General features: G+C 39.0%; 1 protein-coding gene across 3 annotated transcripts in view; it reads right to left on the bottom strand.

The window, feature by feature from the left end:
• OMA1 (OMA1 zinc metallopeptidase) overlaps positions 1–17,880 on the bottom strand; it is an 83,427-nt gene extending 65,547 nt beyond the window's left edge. For 2 of the 3 annotated variants that reach the window (XM_081486758.1, XM_081486756.1), the window contains exons 1-3: positions 17,822–17,880; positions 6,572–7,090; positions 3,399–3,627 (exon numbers count right to left, since the gene is read on the bottom strand). In XM_081486758.1, coding sequence (XP_081342884.1) covers positions 3,399–3,627; positions 6,572–7,071 — 729 coding nt within the window. In that variant the 5' untranslated portion in view covers positions 7,072–7,090; positions 17,822–17,880. Of the gene's footprint in view, positions 1–3,398; positions 3,628–6,571; positions 7,091–17,220; positions 17,259–17,821 lie in introns of those variants that run through there. The other variant, XM_081486757.1, reaches the window with a different exon arrangement.
• Between the last annotated feature and the right edge of the window lie 681 nt (positions 17,881–18,561).

Here is an 18,561-nt window from a genome sequence, read left to right as displayed (position 1 = left end):
TTAAATAAGCAGGGTGACAATATACAGCCTTGACGAACTCCTTTCCCAATTTGGAACCAGTCTGCTTTTCCATGTCCAGTTCTAACTGTTGCTTCTTGACCTGCATACAGATTTCAAAAGAGGCAGGTAAGGTGGTCTGGCATCCCCATCTCTTTAAGAATTTTCCACAGTTTGTTGTGATTCACACAGTCAAAGGCTTTAGAGTAGTCAATGAAGCAGAAGATGTTTTTCTGGAATTCTCTTGCTTTTCTGATGATACAACAGATGTTGGTAATTTGATCTCTGGTTCCTCTGCCTTTTCTAAATTCAGCTTGAACATCTGGGAGTTCTCGGTTCATGTACTGCTGAAGCCTGGCTTGGAGAATTTTGAGCTTGAGCATTACTTCACTAACATGTGAAATGACTGCAATTGTGCGGTAGTTTGACCATCCTTTAGTATTGCCTTTCTTTTGGATTAGAATAAAAAGTGACCTTTTCCTGTCCTGTGGCCACTGCTGAGTTTTCCAAATTTGCTGGCATACTGAGTACAGCACTTTCACAGCATCATCTTTTCAGGTTTGAAATAGCTCAACTGGAATTCCATCACCTCCACTAGCTTTGTTCATAGTGATGCTTCCTAACACCCACTTGACTTCAGACTCCAGAATGTCTGGCTCTTGGTGAGTGATCATACCCTTGTGGTTATCTGGGTCATGAAGATCTTTTTTGGATAGTTCTTATATGTATTACTGCCACCTCTTATTAATATCTTCTGCTCCTGCTAGGTCCATACCATTTTTGTCCTTTATTGTGCCCATCTTTGCATGAAATGTTCCCTTGGTATCTCTAGTTTTCTTGAAGAGATCTCTAGTCTTCCCCATTCTGTTGTTTCCCTCTATTTCTTTGCACTGATTGCTGAGGAAGGCTTTCTTATCTCTCCTTGCTATTCTTTGGAACTCTGCATTCAGATGGGTATGTCTTTCCTTTTCTCCTTTGTCTTTCGCTTTTCTTCTTTCCTCAGCTATTTGTAAGGTTCCTCAGACATCCATTTGAAAATTAAGGATGTTTTGAAACTACTGAATTTCCATAAAATGTGTAATATCTTTCATATATGAATTAAGAAGTCTGTAACCTTGATAATGCATTAAAAACATGATTTTACAGAATATGAATTTTAAAATCTTTATATAGTATTTTCTAAAACCACAAGTCACCAATGTAAACTGTCTAAAAGAACACTACTGAAGTAGATACAAGATTATATGTAATTATGGTACTTTATAACAATCCCATAAGAACATGTGCTTGAGTTTTCATATCAAGCAAGTATTACATGCATAGGCTAAAAATAAGGAAAAAATACATGTACATGTATATAACTTTTTTAAAACTTCTTAGTGATATAAATGATAGAACATACACTAATTTAACACTAGGCCTTTCTCAATCTTAACAAAACACTTTTCTTGAACTTGCTTCTGACTAGACTATTCTAAGAAACATCTCAAATCTCTGTATAACCTGTAGAGAAGAGATTGGTCTTATTTTTATTAAGAACAATCGAACAATCTTTTTAGTGAAAAATATGTTATTTCTTTTTTATGGTAACTTTCCACTAACAAACTCAGAAGCTCAATATTATAAAAATATATAAATATCTTTATATATCAATAATAATGTTGATATATAAAGATCTAACCACAGCAAAGTTGTCAAGTGAGGCTATAAATTCAACACATATTAATATACCATAGATAGCACACAGAGATATTGTGGGTTCAGTTCCAGTTCTCAATATCTTTACTGAGATATTCACCACAAAGTGCGTATCTCAATAAAGCGAGTCACAAGAATTTTTGGTTTCCCAGTGTTTATTGTATGCAATAGCATTATGTCTAAAGAAACAAATCTACATACCTTAAAGAACACTTTATAGCTTAAAAAAAATGCTAAACATCATCTAGGCCTTGAGAGAGTCACAGTCTTTTTCGCCTAACAAATAATAATGAAAAGACTCAAAATATTGCATCACTGAAAAGAGACACAAATAGGAAGTGAGCAAATGCTGCTGGAAAAATGGAGCCGACAGACTTGCTTGATACAAGGTTGCCACAAACCTCCAAAGTTTAAAAATGCAGTATCTGCAAAGTGTAATAAAGCAAATAACAATAAAATGAAGTTCGTATACCATATGTGTGCTAAGCATGAGGGACAGAAAGATGATCTGCCCTCAAGGAACTCATTAGGGGTGTAAGATGTTTACTTGAGTTACTATACTTTCCTAGGAGTTAAGGCTTCTGAAAGCCAACTTTATTTTGCATTCAAAGAATACAATTTAAAAAAAAATTTAAAAAGAACATAATAAACTGTGGCAACCTGGTGGCCCAGTGGTTGAGAGTCTGCCTGCCAATGCAGGGGACATGGGTTCGATCCCCGGTCTGGAAAGATTCTGCACATTACAAGGCAACTAAGCCCATGGCCACGACTACTGGAGCCTATGCTCTAGAGTCCAGGAGTTGCAACTATTGAGCCCACACAGCAACCACTGAAGCCTGTGCACCCACAGCCTGTGCTCCACAACAAGAGAAGCCACCTCAATGAGAAGCCTGCGCACTGCAACCAGAGCGTAGGTCCTACTTGCCGCAACTAGAGAAGGCCCTCACGCAGCAATGAAGGCCCACGGAAGCCAATAAATGAATAAATTTTTTTTTTAATGAAAAAGAAAATATATACATAATAAACTGCCCAAATTGATGTTTATGGGGTGGGGAACTGTGTTATTCTACTTAATTTTCAAGAAACAAAAATTCAAATTATGGATCCATTTGTTAAAAAAATACATAGTAAGCACTACTTTGTACACTGTGCCACACTTGAAATGATAAACAGAACAAACAGGCTCTTTGACCCCCTGGAGTTAGTCTAGCAAGGGAGACAGATCAGCAAATAGATAATTATGCAAATAATCATGATGCTGCTACCCTCATGATAAGTGTTTTTAAAAGGAAAGTACAGTATGCAAAGAGAAAATAAAAGTAGGATACCTAGCCCCAATATAGCCAAGCAGTGATCAAGCTACAAATGACTGATTCATAATGTAGTCTGTTATGAAGGATACCCCCTAGGGCCTAACACAGCCTCACTACTTAACCCAGTCAGGATAATCAAGGAAGGCTTTCCTGAGAAAGTGACATTTAAGGTGATATGTGACGAGCAGGAGTTGGCTGGGTGATTGTGAGGAAAGGCGATGCAGATGGCAGGAATACAAAGCATGAAAGGTCTAAGACTCTTTGGAAAAAAGGTTAATTTCCCATCAGAGATTAAAATTAAAAAGTAGTGCATTGTTCATGTTTAAGAAACTTTCCTGCTTTGAATATTATATCAAGCAATCTAATTAAAAAATGAGTCTTTCTACTTACTGCTTCATATTCCAGTTCTGATAAAAGTCTGAAATGTTCTTTCCCCAATAACAGTAGCTTGCTCCTTCCTGTGACTGGACTCACTTCCAGGTGTGTAAAATAAAACACTACAAAAAGCAATCCAAAACTACTCAAGCCAAGGAAGAGCTTCCATTTATTCTTCCTTAAACTTTCTTTAAATAGTTCCTTCTTGTTAGGAGGAAGTGCCTGCCACCATTTTCTTATGCCCCTAGAGCAAAAAGAAAAATTCAAAATTCTGATAACAAAATCAGTACATACCACCAAAACTTAATGCTTATGCTAAAATTTTGTCATCAAAGGCTTGAATTTTTATATTTCTCTGTATAGATGGGTTTTTTTCAGTTTGTAAAATTCTTAGCCAAATGATAAAAAAACAATCAATTATACAGAGCTATAGTTAAAAATTCTAATGCTCATTTGAATTTTCTTCTTCAGTTATTTTAAACGAGCTAAGTGAGAAGCTGTTTTACTATAACTACCATTAGTTCACATTTATTGACTATTTAGCACATTCAAGGTACTCTTTTAATTGCTGTACGTATGTCATCTCATTTAATCTTCATAATAACCCTGCTACAGAAGAGAAAATTGAGGCATAGAGAAATTAAACAACTTATCCAAGGTCACAGAGTTAATAAGAGGAAAATCAGGAAGGAAGGCAATGTGATAATAGCGATGAATTGCCCAAATAAACAACTGAAGGCTTATGGTACAATAAATCTCCACCTTTAACCACCACTCCCCCACTGCTCATCAGACATCAGACATCTGGCACAATCTGCCAGAACTTCAGTCAGATCCAAGGGAAACTATCTCAGCACTGATTTTAGAAACAAATATTTCGCAATAGCAGAAACTCCACTAAGCTCCAGAGAACACAACAAAGGAGAGGTAAAAAGAGCACAGGCACTGTAAACACAGAATTCAGAGATTTTATGGATAACATCTGAGGAGGTCCAACTCTACCAGGCAACAATATTCTCTGGGGCTTCCTAGGATTCAGACATTTTGACAACTAGTAATGTTTTCAGTGGCTTCCCAGGTGGCTCAGTGGTAAAGAATCTGCCTGCCAAATTAGGAGACCCAGATTCAATCCCTGGGTTTGGAAGATCCCCGGAGAAGGAAATGGCAACCCACTCCAGTATTCTTGCCTGGGAAAATCCATGGACATAGGGGCCGGGCAGGCTACAATCCACAGGGTCGCAAAGAGTTGGACACGACTTAGCGACTAAAACTACAATGACGTTTTCAGTACTTGAACAAAAAATTTCCCCCATGAGTTCATCTGTGAAATTACAACAAATATTTAAAACATATACATCATTCTCTAGACAAAATTTATTTAAGTTATTTCTTTAAGTTATTTGAGTCCTGCTAAGTGATATACCTAAAAGGCCCTTAAAGTGTTTCAACCTAAAAAGACTTAGATCAAGCTATGAAGTATACTTATTTCCAATTTAAAAATTTATGACACTGTTATTTAAAATGTATGAAAACATATCCTAAAACAAAATTTTAGGTGATTTACAACTGTAACAACAAAAAGTTAAAAATAAACAAATAATTTAAAAGGAGGAAAAAGATCTATTGGCCCAAGAACCTTGGCTGAGTTGTGACAAAGATTCTTTCCTGGACCAAACTCTACTTAGACTCCCATGAATGTTTTGACTTCGGGACTCCTGTGTTCATCTTTGCACAGGTCAGTTAGTCAGAATCCCTCATCCTCCATATCTGATCACTCGTGATATCTAACCTGTTACTTATCATTCATCATCCCCCAGGTCAGTGGTCCCCAGCCCTTCTGGCACCAGGGACTGGTTTTGCGGAAGACAATTTTTCCATGGACCTGGGGTGGTGGTGAGGGAATGGTTTCGGGATGATTCTTATAAGGAACACGCAACTAGATCCCTCACATGCCAAGTTCACAGTAGGGTTCACGCTCCTATGAGAATCTAATCCTGCTGCTGATCCGATAAGAGGCAAAGCTCAGGCAGTAATGCAAGCGACGGGGAGCAGCTGTTAAATACAGATGGAGCTTCGCTTGTTCGCCCACCGCTCACCTCCTGCTATGCACCTGCGTTTCTAAACAGGCCATGGATAGGCACCGTGGTTGGGTGGTATCTGATCACTCTCACCTGTCTTCGGCAGTAACTCTGGTAGATCAAATCGAGTAGAATCCCTCCTGGCTCCTAATGTTTCCTCTCTGCAGTTTTCCATCTACCAACCCCCCCCACTACCTGCACAGCCCATGGTATATTCAGAACTGATTCTGGTTCTATACTGAGGTCTCTTTCCTCCTACTGCAAAAGTTCTGAATAAAAGCTGGTTTTACTTCTTTGACTACTGCCTAGCTCTGGCTGTCTTTGAAGTCATACTTAAATTGAGAGCTAAATTAACTGTATATTTTCTGAGTGCCAAAGCCTAGTCATAAAGAATACAATAAATTAGAGCACAAGTTCTCGATTTTGGATAAAAAGAAACCTGGGTGGATTATTATGGAAGTAAAAAGGCTAGAAGGCACTTCATAGTTATCAAATATAAAATAACTTTATAGGGAGACAATGCTTAACTTTACCTTTCTTCAATCTTCATGGAGCAAATAAGAGAAAACAAGATTAATTACGAGGGAGGAGTTTTAAGTTAAATACAAGTATTACTTAGCTTTAAAAACATTAAGTGCTATAAAGGATCACCAAGAGAAAATAAAGAGTTGTTGGAAATAGAATAGAAAAGTAAACAAATACCAATTAACAGTTAACTTGGCTAGGAGTTCTTCCTTAAATGAGCAAAGTTCTTCAGTTTCATGATTCATTGCCTCAAATTTCATGAACTAAAAAGGAATGTTTGTAAGTATGGTTCTTACACATGAACGGTAACCAACATTTCTGATTTTTGTAATTATAAATATAAGATCTTTAAAATAGTGTCTAGATAAGATATATAATAATTTTTACAGATCACATTTCTGTATTATATATGCAGCAAATGATTTCAAGATTATTAAGGCATATATACATATATATATATATACACCAGCTATTTAGAAACTGAACTTCCGAGCTAATCATGGGAGGGAAATCTACCAATTTTTCTTTAAAAGTACAGTTTTACAAACTTTTAATATAAAAGCTTATATTTTAAAAGCATTTTACCTGCCCACAATGATTGCAAGCAGCTTCTGCACTGGCTTAAGAATCATCAACAACAGAGGAACAGGAGCAGCTTGGCACCGTGGAGAAGTGTGGAAACTCCTGATGTCTCTTGTGGGTAAACAGTTCAGGGGATGCAACACTGAATGAGCAGGAACTATGGGAATATCTTTCATCAGTAGCCGTCTTGAAAAAGAGTCAGTCCGTGCAGTGCATTTTCGGCTAACCATCCAAATTTCCTTACTTCCGGTGTTCAAAAGGCAGCCTTTTCTTTTGGTATTAAAAGTCCTATAGAAGAGAAAGTTTTCAGGCAGAGGAGTCCATCTATCATCGTGATTTACTCCCAGGCCCTGACATTTATTTACTATATGGTTAATTTTCACTTGATGAAAGTCCCGTGAGGTTACAGCTTGTGTGTTACATTTTCTCCAGTTGGTCAGTAAATTAAATCGGAAGAAAAAACAGTTTCTAGTAGCAGACTGCAGTCCATAGATGAAGCTCATCTTTGTTTTACTTGATTATCTGGAACACAAAATATAAACTATAAATAATCCCAGCAAAATACTTATTACCAAACTGGAAATATAACACATTGAAAAGTTGTTCTTCCTTCAACACATCTCCAACCAAATTACCTTGGGTTTCTACTCACCACTCATGCAGCAATTCCTCTTAATAACAAAAACCAAAGAGGTTTTACTAACTTTTTTTAACTCAGCAACATGTACTTCCAATGTCCAACAAATCTGGACTTTTTTCTTCTTTTCATTGTTTTAATTTTAGTTGAAAGAAATCTATTTTTATTTTAACAACTAAATTATTTGGGGAACAAGAAATAGATTAAACAAAAACAGGTCTGAAAGTAACAAAGTGAAAGTCGCTCAGTCGTGTCCAACTCTTTTCGACTCCATGGACTGTACACGGTCCATGGAATTCTCCAGGCCAGAATACTGAAATGGGTAGCCGTTCCCTTCTTCAGGGGATCTTCCCAACCCAGGGATTGAACCTAGGTCTCCCACATTGCAGGCAGATTCTTTACCAGCTGAGCCACCAGGGAAAGTTTCAGCAATTGGCAGTAACTGGATCAAAGAGCACTTAAGGGAATAGTAAAGTCTAACACAAAATGTATTTTTAAAAATACGAATTTTCTCCTTTCAAATATAATGCGGACACTTCTGATTCAGGTCAAGACAGAGTGAAAGGGACTTATCTTCTCACTGAAAACAACTGAAAGAACAGAATATGAAGACCTAAATAGACATTTTTCTAAAGAAGACATACAGATGGCCAACAGGCACATGAAAAGATGCTCAACACTGCTAATTATTATTGTTGTTCAGTCACTCAGTCACGTCCAACTCTTTGCAACCTCACGGACTGCAGCATGCCAGGCCTCCCTACCCGTCACCATCTCCCAAAATTTGCCCAAGTTCAAGTCCATTGTATTGGTGCTGCCATCCAGCCATCTCACCCTCTGATACCCTCTTCCCCTTCTGCCCTCACACTTTCCCAGCATCAGGGGCTTTCCAATGAGTCAGCTGTTCACATTAGATGACCAAAATACTGCAGCTTCAAAATCAGTCCTTTCAACAAAGGACCAATTATTATAGAAATTCAAATCAAAACTTCAATGAAGTATCACCCCTCACTGGTCAGAATGACTATAATTAAGAAGTTTACAAACAATAAATGCTGGAGAGGGTGTGGAGAAAAGGGAACCCTCCTACACTGCTGGTGGGAATATAAACTGGTACAGTCCCTATGGGGAAGAGTATGGAGCTTCCTTAAACTAAAAATAGAAATACCATATACTCCAGCAATTCCACTCCTGGCTATTTATCCAGAAAAGATGAAAAGTTCAGTTTAGTTCAGTCGCTCAGTCGTGTCCGACTCTTTGCGACCCCATGAATCACAGCACACCAGGCCTCCCTGTCCATCACCAACTTCTGGAGTCTACCCAAACCCGTGTCCATCGAGTCGGTGATGCCATACAGCATCATCTTCTGTCGTCCCCTTCTCCTCCCGCCCCCAATCCTACCCAGCATTAGGGTCTTTTCCAATGAGTCAACTCTTCACATGAGGTGGCCAAAGTATTGGAGTTTCAGCTTCATCAGTCCTTCCAATGAACACCCAGGACTGATCTCCTTTAGGATGGATTGATTGGTTCTTCTTGCAGTCCAAGGGACTCTCAAGACTCTTCTCCAACACCACAGTGCAAAAGTATCAATCCTTCGGTGCTCAGCTTTCTTCATCGTCCAACTCTCACATCCACACATGACTACTGGAAAAACCATAGCCTTGACTAGATGGACCTTTGTTGGCAAAGTAATGTCTCTGCTTTTAAATATGCTATCTAGGTTGGTCATAACCTTCCTTCCAAGGAGTAAGTGTCTTTTAATTTCATGGCTGCAATCACCATCTGTAGTGATTTTGGAGCCCCAAAAAATAAAGTCTGATACTGTTTCCACTGTTTCTCCATCTATTTCCCATGAAGTGATGGGACCAGATGCCATGATCTTAGTTTTCTGAATGTTGAACTTTAAGCCAACTTTTTCACTCTCCTCTTTCATTTTCATCAAGAGGCTCTTTAGTTCTTCTTTGCATTCTGCCATAAGGGTGGTGTCATCTGCATATCTGAGGTTATTGATATTTCTCCCAGCAATCTTGATTCCAGCTTGTGTTTCTTCCAGCCCAGCGTTTCTCATGATGTACTCTGCATGTAAGTTAAATAAGCAGGGTGACAATATACAGCCTTGACGTACTCCTTTTCCTATTTGGAACCAGTCTGTTGTTCCATGTCCAGTTCTAACTGTTGCTTCCTGACTTGCATACAGGTTTCTCAAGAGACAGGTCAGATGGTCTGGTATTCCCATCTCTTTCAGAATTTTCCATAGTTTATTGTGATCCACACAAAGATGAAAACTCTAATTCAAAAAAGATACATGCACCCCAGTGTCCATAGCAGCACTATTTACAACAGCCAAGTCATGGAAACAACCCAAGTGCCCATCAACAGATAACTGGCTTAAGAAGATGTTGTATATATACATATACACAATGAAATACTACTCAGCCATAAAACAGAATGAAATACTGCCATTTGCAGCAACATGGATGAACCTAGAGAATATTAGTGAAATAAGTCAGACAGAGAAAGATAAATATTACATAACATCACGTATATTTAGAATCTAAAAAAAACAATACAGATGAGTCTATATACAAAACAAAAACAGATTCACGGACACAGTAAACAAACTTAAGATTACTGGGGAGAGGAAGGAGGAGGAATAAATTATCAGTATGGGACTAACAGTTACAAACTGCCATACATAAAGCAGATAATCAACAAAGACTTGCTATATAGTGCAAGAAATTACATTCAATATCTTGTAATAAACGACAATGGAAGGTAATCTGAAATATATATAACTGAACCACTTTGCTGTATCCCTGAAACTAACACAATATTGTAAATCAACTATTCCTCAATTAAAAAAAAAAAAGAGTAAATAAAACAAAGGTTTTAACATATGGACATTAGGCAATGAAGAACAGTCATCCCTGAGAGATGGGGAGAAAACAGATAAAGGAACCTTACGACCACCCCAATATTCTGCCTGGAGAGTTTTCAGGCCACTATGCAAAGAGGTAAAACCTAGCGCAGCCCAATGGTCCTCCTAAATCAAAAAGATGAAGCTGGGAATTCAAGGATATTAAAGTAGTTATATACATTGCATATGTGTTAAATTTTAAAGGAAAGTTTGAGCATGTTATATAGAGACAAAGAATATAATTTTTCAAAAGATTGATGTTGAATTTCTAGATAAGAAAATTATTAATACAATGTCTTCAATAAAAACTACCCTGGATGAGACTAACAGCATATTAGACATTGTAGAAATAAAGGCTTATGAACCTGAAATAACAATAAAACTCATCGAAAATGGAATGCAGAGAGAAAATAAACTGTAAGAAATGCATAAAGCATCAATGAGGTGTGGGATAACTCAAATGGAGTAAATGGACTCCAAGAAAAGTGGGAAGGGATAACACACAGGAAAAAACACTTGAAAAAATAATGGCCAGAATTCTCTAGAGAATAGCAAGGAGAGATAAGAAAGCCTTCCTCAGTGATCAATGCAAAGAAATAGAGGAAAAAAATAGAATGGGAAAGACTAGAGATCTCTTCAAGAAAATTAGAGATACCAAGGGAACATTTCATGCAAAGATGGGCTCAATAAAGGACAGAAATGGCACAGACCTAACAGAAGCAGAGGATATTAAGAAGACGTGGCAAGAATATACAGATGAACTGTACAAAAAAGATCTTCACGACCCAGATAATCACAATGGTGTGATCACTCATCTAGAGCCAGACATCCTGGAATGTGAAGTCAAGTGGGCCTTAAGAAGCATCACTACGAACAAAGCTAGTGGAGGTGATGGAATTCCAGTTGAGCTATTTCAAATCCTAAAAGAGGATGCTGTGAAAGTGCTGCACTCAATATGCCAGCAAATTTGGAAAACTCAGCAGTGGTCACAGGACTGGAAAAGGTCAGTTTCATTCCAATCCCAAAGAAAGGCAATGCCAAAGAATGCTCAAACTGCTGCACAATAGCACTCATCTCACACACCAGTAAAGTAATGCTCAAAAATCTCCAAGCCAGGCTTCAACAGTATGTGAACCGTGAACTTCCAGATGTTCAATCTGGCTTTTCTAAAAGGCAGAGGAACCAGAGAACAAATTGCCAACATCCGTTAGATCATCAAAAAAGCGAGAGTTCCAGAAAAACATCTACTTCTGCTTTATTGACTATGCCAAAGCCTTTGACTGTGTGGATCACAATAAACTGTGGAAAATTCTTCAAGAGGTAGGAATACCAGACCACCTGACCTGCCTCTTGAGAAATCTGTACACAGGTCAGGAAGCAACAGTTAGAACCGGACATGGAACAACAGATTGGTTCCAGATAGGGAAAGGAGTACGTCAAGGCTGTATATTGTCACCCTGCTTATTTAACTTCTATGCAGAGTACATCATGAGAAACGCTGGGCTGGAGGAAGAATAAGCTGGAACACAAGATTGCCGGGAAAAATATCAATAACCTCAGATATGCAGATGACACCACCCTTATGGCAGAAAGGGAAGAAGAACTAAAGAGCCTCTTGATGAAAGTGAGAGGAGAGTGAAAAAGTTGGCTTAAAACTCAACATTCAGAAATCTAAGATCATGGCATCTGGTCCCATCATTTCATGGCAAATAGATGGGGAAACAGTAGAAACAATGACAAACTTTATTTTGGGGGGTTCCAAAATCACTGGAGATGGTGACAGCAGCCATGAAATTAAAAGGTGCTTGCTCCTTGGAAGAAAAGTTATGACCAACCTAGACAGCATATTAAAAAACAGAGACATTACTTTGCCAACAAAGTTCTGTCTAGTCAAGGCTATGGTTTTTCCAGTAGTCATGTCTGGATGTGAGAGTTGGACTATAAAGCTGAGTGCTGAAGAATTGGTGCTTTTGAACTGTGGTGTTGGAGTAGACTTTTGAGAGTCCCTTGGACTGCAAGGAGATCCAACCAGTCCACCATAAAGGAGGTCAGTCCTGAGTGTTCATTGGAAGGACTGATGCTGAAGCTGAAACTCCAATACTTTGGCCACCTGATGCGAAGAGCTGACTCATTTGAAAAGACCCTGATGCTGGGAAAGACTGAAGGTGGGAGGAGAATGGGACAACTGAGGATGAGATGGTTGGATGACATCACTGACTCAATGGACATGAGTTTGAGTAAACTCCAAGAGTTGGCGATGGACAGGGAGGCCTGGTGTGCTGCAGTCCATGGGGTCGCAAAGAGTCAGACACAACTGAGGAAATGAACTGACTGACTGAAAATTTTCCACGTTTGATGAAAACTGCAAACCTGCAAATCAACAAGTTTAACAAATCACACACACTGCAAACATAAAGAAAACTACTCCAAGGTATATAAAATTTCTTAAAACCAATGAAAGAGAAAATCTTAATTTTGACACCTTAGATTAAATGGACACATTCCTTGAAAAACACAAATTACCAGAGCTCACTCAAGAAGAAATAAATAACCTAAAGAAACTTATATACAATCTTTAAATTGAATTTGTAGTTGAAAACCTTCCCACAAAGAAAGTTCCAGAACCAAAAGGCTTCACTGGGGAATTCTACTAAACATTTAAAGAAGAAATAACAATTCTATATAAATCTTTCAGGAAATTAAAAAGGAATAATTTGCAACCTTAAGATCAGCATCACCTGATAACAAAGGCAGAAAAAAGGGATAATTACAAAAAGACTACAAAGTAATAACCCTCATGAGTATGCTGCTGCTACTGCTAAGTCGCTTCAGTCGTGTCCGACTCTGTGTGACCCCATAGACAGCAGCCCACCAGGCTCCCCCGTCCCTGGGATTCTCCAGGCAAGAACACTGGAGTGGGTTGCCATTTCCTTCTCCAATGTCTGAAAGTGAAAATGAAGTCGCTCAGTCGTGTCCGACTCTTCACCTCCCCATGGACTGCAGCCTACCAGGCTCCTCCATCCATGGGATTTTCCAGGCAAGAGTACTGGAGTGGGGTGCCATTGCCTTCTCCACCTCATGAGTATAGATACAAAAATTCTTAATATTTTAGGAAATCTAACTCAACAATATATTAAAGACAATACATCATGACCAAGTGACATTTGTCCCAGGAATGTAAGGCTGAATAAAAATTCATACATCAAAGTAATTCACCCTAACTGATAAAACACCACATGATCATCTCAAAAGACACAGAAAAAGCATTTGATAAAATCCAACAACCAGGGGCTTCCCTGGTGGCTCAGTGATAAGGAATTCATCTGCCAACACAGGAGACACGGGTTCAATACCTTACCCAGAAGGATCCCACACGCCAAGGAGCAAAAAAGCCTGTGTGCCACAACTACTGAGCCCGTGCTCCAGAGTCTGGGAGCGCCAACTACTGAAGCGTGCATGCCCTAGATCCCATGCTCTGCAACAAAAGAAGCCACTGCAGTGAGAAGCCCACACAACACTGCAATGAGAGAACAGCCCTCGTTCACTGCAACTAGAATAAAACAACGAAGATCCAACACAGCCAAAAATAAAAAAGTCAACAACCAATCTTTAAAAAACTCAATAAACTAGGATATTTACAGGTACCTATATTCAACAGTATGTTTACTGGTGAAAGAATATACTTTCCTCCTAAGATCAGGACCAAGGAAAAGATGTCCACTCCCACCACTTCCTTTCAACATTATACTGGAGATTCTGGTGAGTGTGACTGAATTGAGTAAATACATACATAACTAACTAAATAAATGGCATCCAGGTAAGAAATATAGATGATCTTTGCTCCTAGATAACATGACTGTTTATCCAAAATATCCAAAGAAATCTACAAACCAAACCAAAAAAAAAAAAAAAAAAAAAACTATCAGAATGAGCTTAAGAGCAATACACAAAAACAATTTTATTTCTATACACTAGCAAGTGAGAGAAACCAGACCCATATGCAGGAAAAAATACTACTCTCCCTCCAAAAAACATACTCTATGATTCCAACTATACAATATTAACTGTAGAAAATGCAGACTAATTTATAGTTACAGAGAAATCAGAGGATGGAGAGGTAAAGAGGGGCAAGAGGAGACATTACCAAGTTTGGGGGACAATTAAAATGCTCACTATTGTCACTGTGTTGCTGATTTCATAAATAATATGTCCAAACATATGCACAGTTTAAATATGTCCAATTTACTGTGTATAAACTATACATTATTTTTTAAAAGATACTACAAAGAGACAACCAAACACAATGTGTAAACTCTGATTAGATCCTACTTTGAAAGAAAAAAATTAGCCTTAGAAGACAACTGGAATTACTGGGATAATCTGAATATGAATTTGATTTTAGGTTCTTTTAGGTAAGTATTGCTTATTTTCTTAGTTGATAAAGATGTGGTTATGGAGGTATCTTATACCTGAAATACGTGCTGAACACTCTCTTCATGATGAATGAAACTTTCAAATTTTATAATAAAAGTACCTACATACATACATACAGGACATAAAGCTGATATACTAAAAATGGTAGCAATCTTTGTGTAAGGTGGTGGTTATATATGTGCCATTAAATTTTTTTTTCAGTTTTCTTTAGTGTTTCAAAATCTTCATAACAAAAATTGCATCTTTTGCATTGGCAGGCAGGTTCTTTACCAGCTTAGCCACTGGGGAAGCCCAATAAAAGTTGAAGGTAAAACTATATAAATCTAATTTAGTCTAGGTTAATATACTATTATCTGGAAAGATGCTTTAGAACATCAATTTTCATAAATAGTATTATCTATGTATCAAACTATTTGAATACTGCTCAACATTTTTACATACTTTATACATTCTACCCTTGCATTATTAATGTATAATCTGAATAAAGAGCATGCTAAGCAAGCATTAACTTCTAGTTAACCCTTTTTGAATTACTACCAATTCTAAATCAGTAGAGTCGAAGCTGATATTGTATATAATAGTTGAACATTAATAACAAGATACTTTCTAGTTTTCTTCTCCTTTGAACCTAGCTGAAAAGTGGTAAAATATTTTAGGCCTGGAAATCATTTTAAAATTACTGTTTGGGTAGCTAGGAAGATTCTTCATTGGCTAGGTGGTATGTGAGTCACAGACACAACATAAAATTCAATCCCTGACCTCACAGAGGTTATAATCTAGTAGTGGCGGGCGGCGGGGGGTAGGGGGAGTACTTTAGTAAGACTATTAAAGGACAGTAAAACACGGCCTTTTATTAAGTGCCATGCACTGTATGAATTTTAAAAAAGAAAGTATATCCATGAGTAGAAAAATAGTTCAGGAAGGCAATTATTATGCACACCATTTGGGCATATGCAGAAAAAAAAATTTAAGATTTCAAATATGAAAGTGTACCTAAGTTTTATATATAGAACGTCTTCTACCAAAAGTCAAAACTGCAAAAACAACACACTCTTTTCATTACTCTAGGGGACCAGTTTCAGTCCCTTACCAACCACACTCCCTTTTTATAAGTGCACTCTACAGCCTAAATTTGGGGCATAGGCCTAGACTGCCATGTTTGTCCCTTTTGATTCTGACCTCTGAATTATTTATTATTCATTCATACATTAAATAAGTGCCTGCTACATGCCATACCACATACCTTTCTGAATTCTAGGGATACCACAGAAAACAAACCAGACAAAAATCTCTACCTAATTTGCAAAAATAGTAATGCTTAAAATATGGCAGTATACACAAATATAAATAAATCTACAGGAATATACACCAAAGCATTCACAGTGGTTATCTGGAGAGGCAGGATGATGGTTGTAAGGATTCAGCATTTCCATCTTCTGTATTTCTGTGCTATTTACACTTTTACAGAATGTGTGAACTACTGTTGTAAGCCCCAAGCCAATAAAGCCAACTGTATTTGTAATTTTCATTGGTTTCCATACACTTCAATAAACTCCTACATACTGTAGACCAAACCCTGCAAATTACTACTTCCCACTATTTCTCCAGGCACCTTCCCCACCCTTTCTTCACAAACTCCTAAGTTCCAGACCCATGGATTTACTTACAACTCTCAGCGAAAAACAAAAAACTCTCATCTCTGTCTGCGCACCTCTATTTACACTGCTTAGCTCTGCTCACGTGTCAAGCAAACTCCTGCTCATCACTCTCGACTTCTGTGAAATGTAAAGCGTTCTACTGACACAGAAGGTATAAGCAAAAGCCCGACACCATACCTATTACACATACAAGCAAAAACATTATCATTTATATCACCGACAAGTGTCACTTAGAACAGAAATAGTGCCTGATAGTTTGTAATCCCTGCTTTATCCTTAAGAAAGGGCAAAGAATGGGAGGAGGAATCTATTTATACATTTTCAAAGAGCCAAGGACTAGACTACACAGAGCAGAAGAATCCAGGCTTACATATCCTCTTCAAAGAACTGCAGCAGGTCAACAAACATAGCTGGCAAACTGCTAGGATTACTAAATTAATGATGTGAGAAAATTAAACAATTTGGATTGTTAGCCTTTAAGAACATTTCAGATCCTTAATTCTTTAAGTACCATCTCAGAATAAGCAAGTACAGCCCTCACTGGCAGTCACAGCTGAAGCCTAGAAGACAGTTTTAACAACTCTGCTGAAAATGACTATTTCTTCTCTAGTTTCTATGGCAACAGCTGTCAGATCGGCAAAAATAGGACATGTACTTTAAAATAATCATTCAAGCAAAGTACACACATGATGGAAGGCTTAAAAAAATAATAATAAGTTGGAAGGCAACAGACTTGGTTCTTAGGCTTCCAAATGTCACACTACACCCTTTCACCATAGCTGAAGATGATGGATATGAACCCAAATCCTTTTAGTGAGGGATTGGTTGCATTGGTTGGGATTGCTGATCAATCCCTGAATTCTCAATGAAGTATTTTCATTTCCCTGGACTAAAATTTCTCATGCACAGTGTAACTGTTGTTCCACTTTACACAGCAAGAGACATTATTTACAGAGCACAAAAAGTGATTTTTGAAGACAAGTTCATGAAGAAATTGTTTCAATACCTTACAGCTGTTCAGACAGGGAATTTCCTATTTTTCACTGCAGAGTTTAGGTAGGAAAACTTTCCTCTACTTTAAGACTGAAGAAGTAAAAGAGGTTTGAGTCTCAAGATGCCTAAACCGGCTGGAATCGGTTTTCCATGGGAGAAGGTGTCACTGCGAGGCACACGATACTACGTTAATTAGAAACACGACTTTTAAAAAGGGACCCCCTAAATGAGAAGGCTGGGAGAGGGACGCTATCTTGCTGGAAAATACAGCCACCTGTCTGTTTGCAACTCCCGCGCTGCACGGTAGCGCCCTGGAGTCCCTGCAATTCACACCAAAAGGGGACCAGGCGGGAGAAGGAGGCTTTACTCCCACGGCCCCCTTTTCCCCTCGCCCCTCTTCCCCGACTCCACACGCCGCCCCCTCTATTCCCGCCCGGGCGCCCGGTCGTCCCTCCCCCACCCCAGGCCTCGCTATCCCCAGCCCGCCGGGTCCACAGGGTCCTCGCTCCGCACCCCAGCGCCCCGCAAAGCTCTCTCCGCCCCAACTCCAGTACTCTGTCCCCTGCCCGGGGCCCGGCCCACTCTACAGCAAAGGCGTCCCCACCAGGACAGACCCCAGCGGTAGCAAAAGCGAAGAGTCCGCCGACCCGACCTATGCGCAAGCGCACAGCCCGCCAGAGAAGCCCGGCCTCTTCACTTCCTGCCCTCGGCAGGGACCGGGACGCCTTTTGCTCCGCCCACACCGGGCAATCCACACACCCGGCCAGATTCGTCCTCCAAGAGGGCCGGGGTCCCGTATGAACTACGGCGCTCTAGTGCCCCCGCGTGGCTGGAGGAGGGACGTGACTATGGGCTAGGCCGCTTGCCCAGGATCATCTTCACTAGCGTGATCCAGGCAAGGGTGTGCCCGCTGTAGATATGGCCTGCTGTGCTGGCCGAAAGGAAGGTGATTCGAAGGCTACCAAAACGCTAAGGCTTCTTGGTTCAGAAGTTGCACTGAGATAAAGAGTCTTCGGAGTGTGGGAACTGTCCGCTTTCACATGGCACGTTTTAAGGAAGATGAGGGATAACCTGCAGCATCTGGAAGTTAGTTGAAAATAGCTGGCTACAAAGTGATGTGTACAGTAGACTTCATTCATTCCACCAAAGAATACTACAAGGGATACGGAGAAGTAGACAGAGACCCTATTTTCATGGAGCTTGTATCACAGTGAAGAAAGAGGCAACAAGCAAGTGAACAAGTAAGTAAACAAGATACCTGATAGTGATACGATACTTTAATTCCAAATTTAGTCTGTTATATTTATATTCTATGCACAGTGAAGAACATCTTAATAGAAAGAAAGAAAGAGAA

Source organism: Giraffa tippelskirchi, chromosome 5, assembly GCF_054371585.1.
Source record: "Giraffa tippelskirchi isolate mGirTip1 chromosome 5, T2T-mGirTip1v1.2.pri, whole genome shotgun sequence".
Classification (NCBI taxonomy): Eukaryota; Metazoa; Chordata; class Mammalia; order Artiodactyla; family Giraffidae; genus Giraffa; species Giraffa tippelskirchi.
The sequence above is the reverse complement of the archived record's forward strand: the minus strand, read 5'-3'. Positions and strand labels throughout refer to the sequence as shown.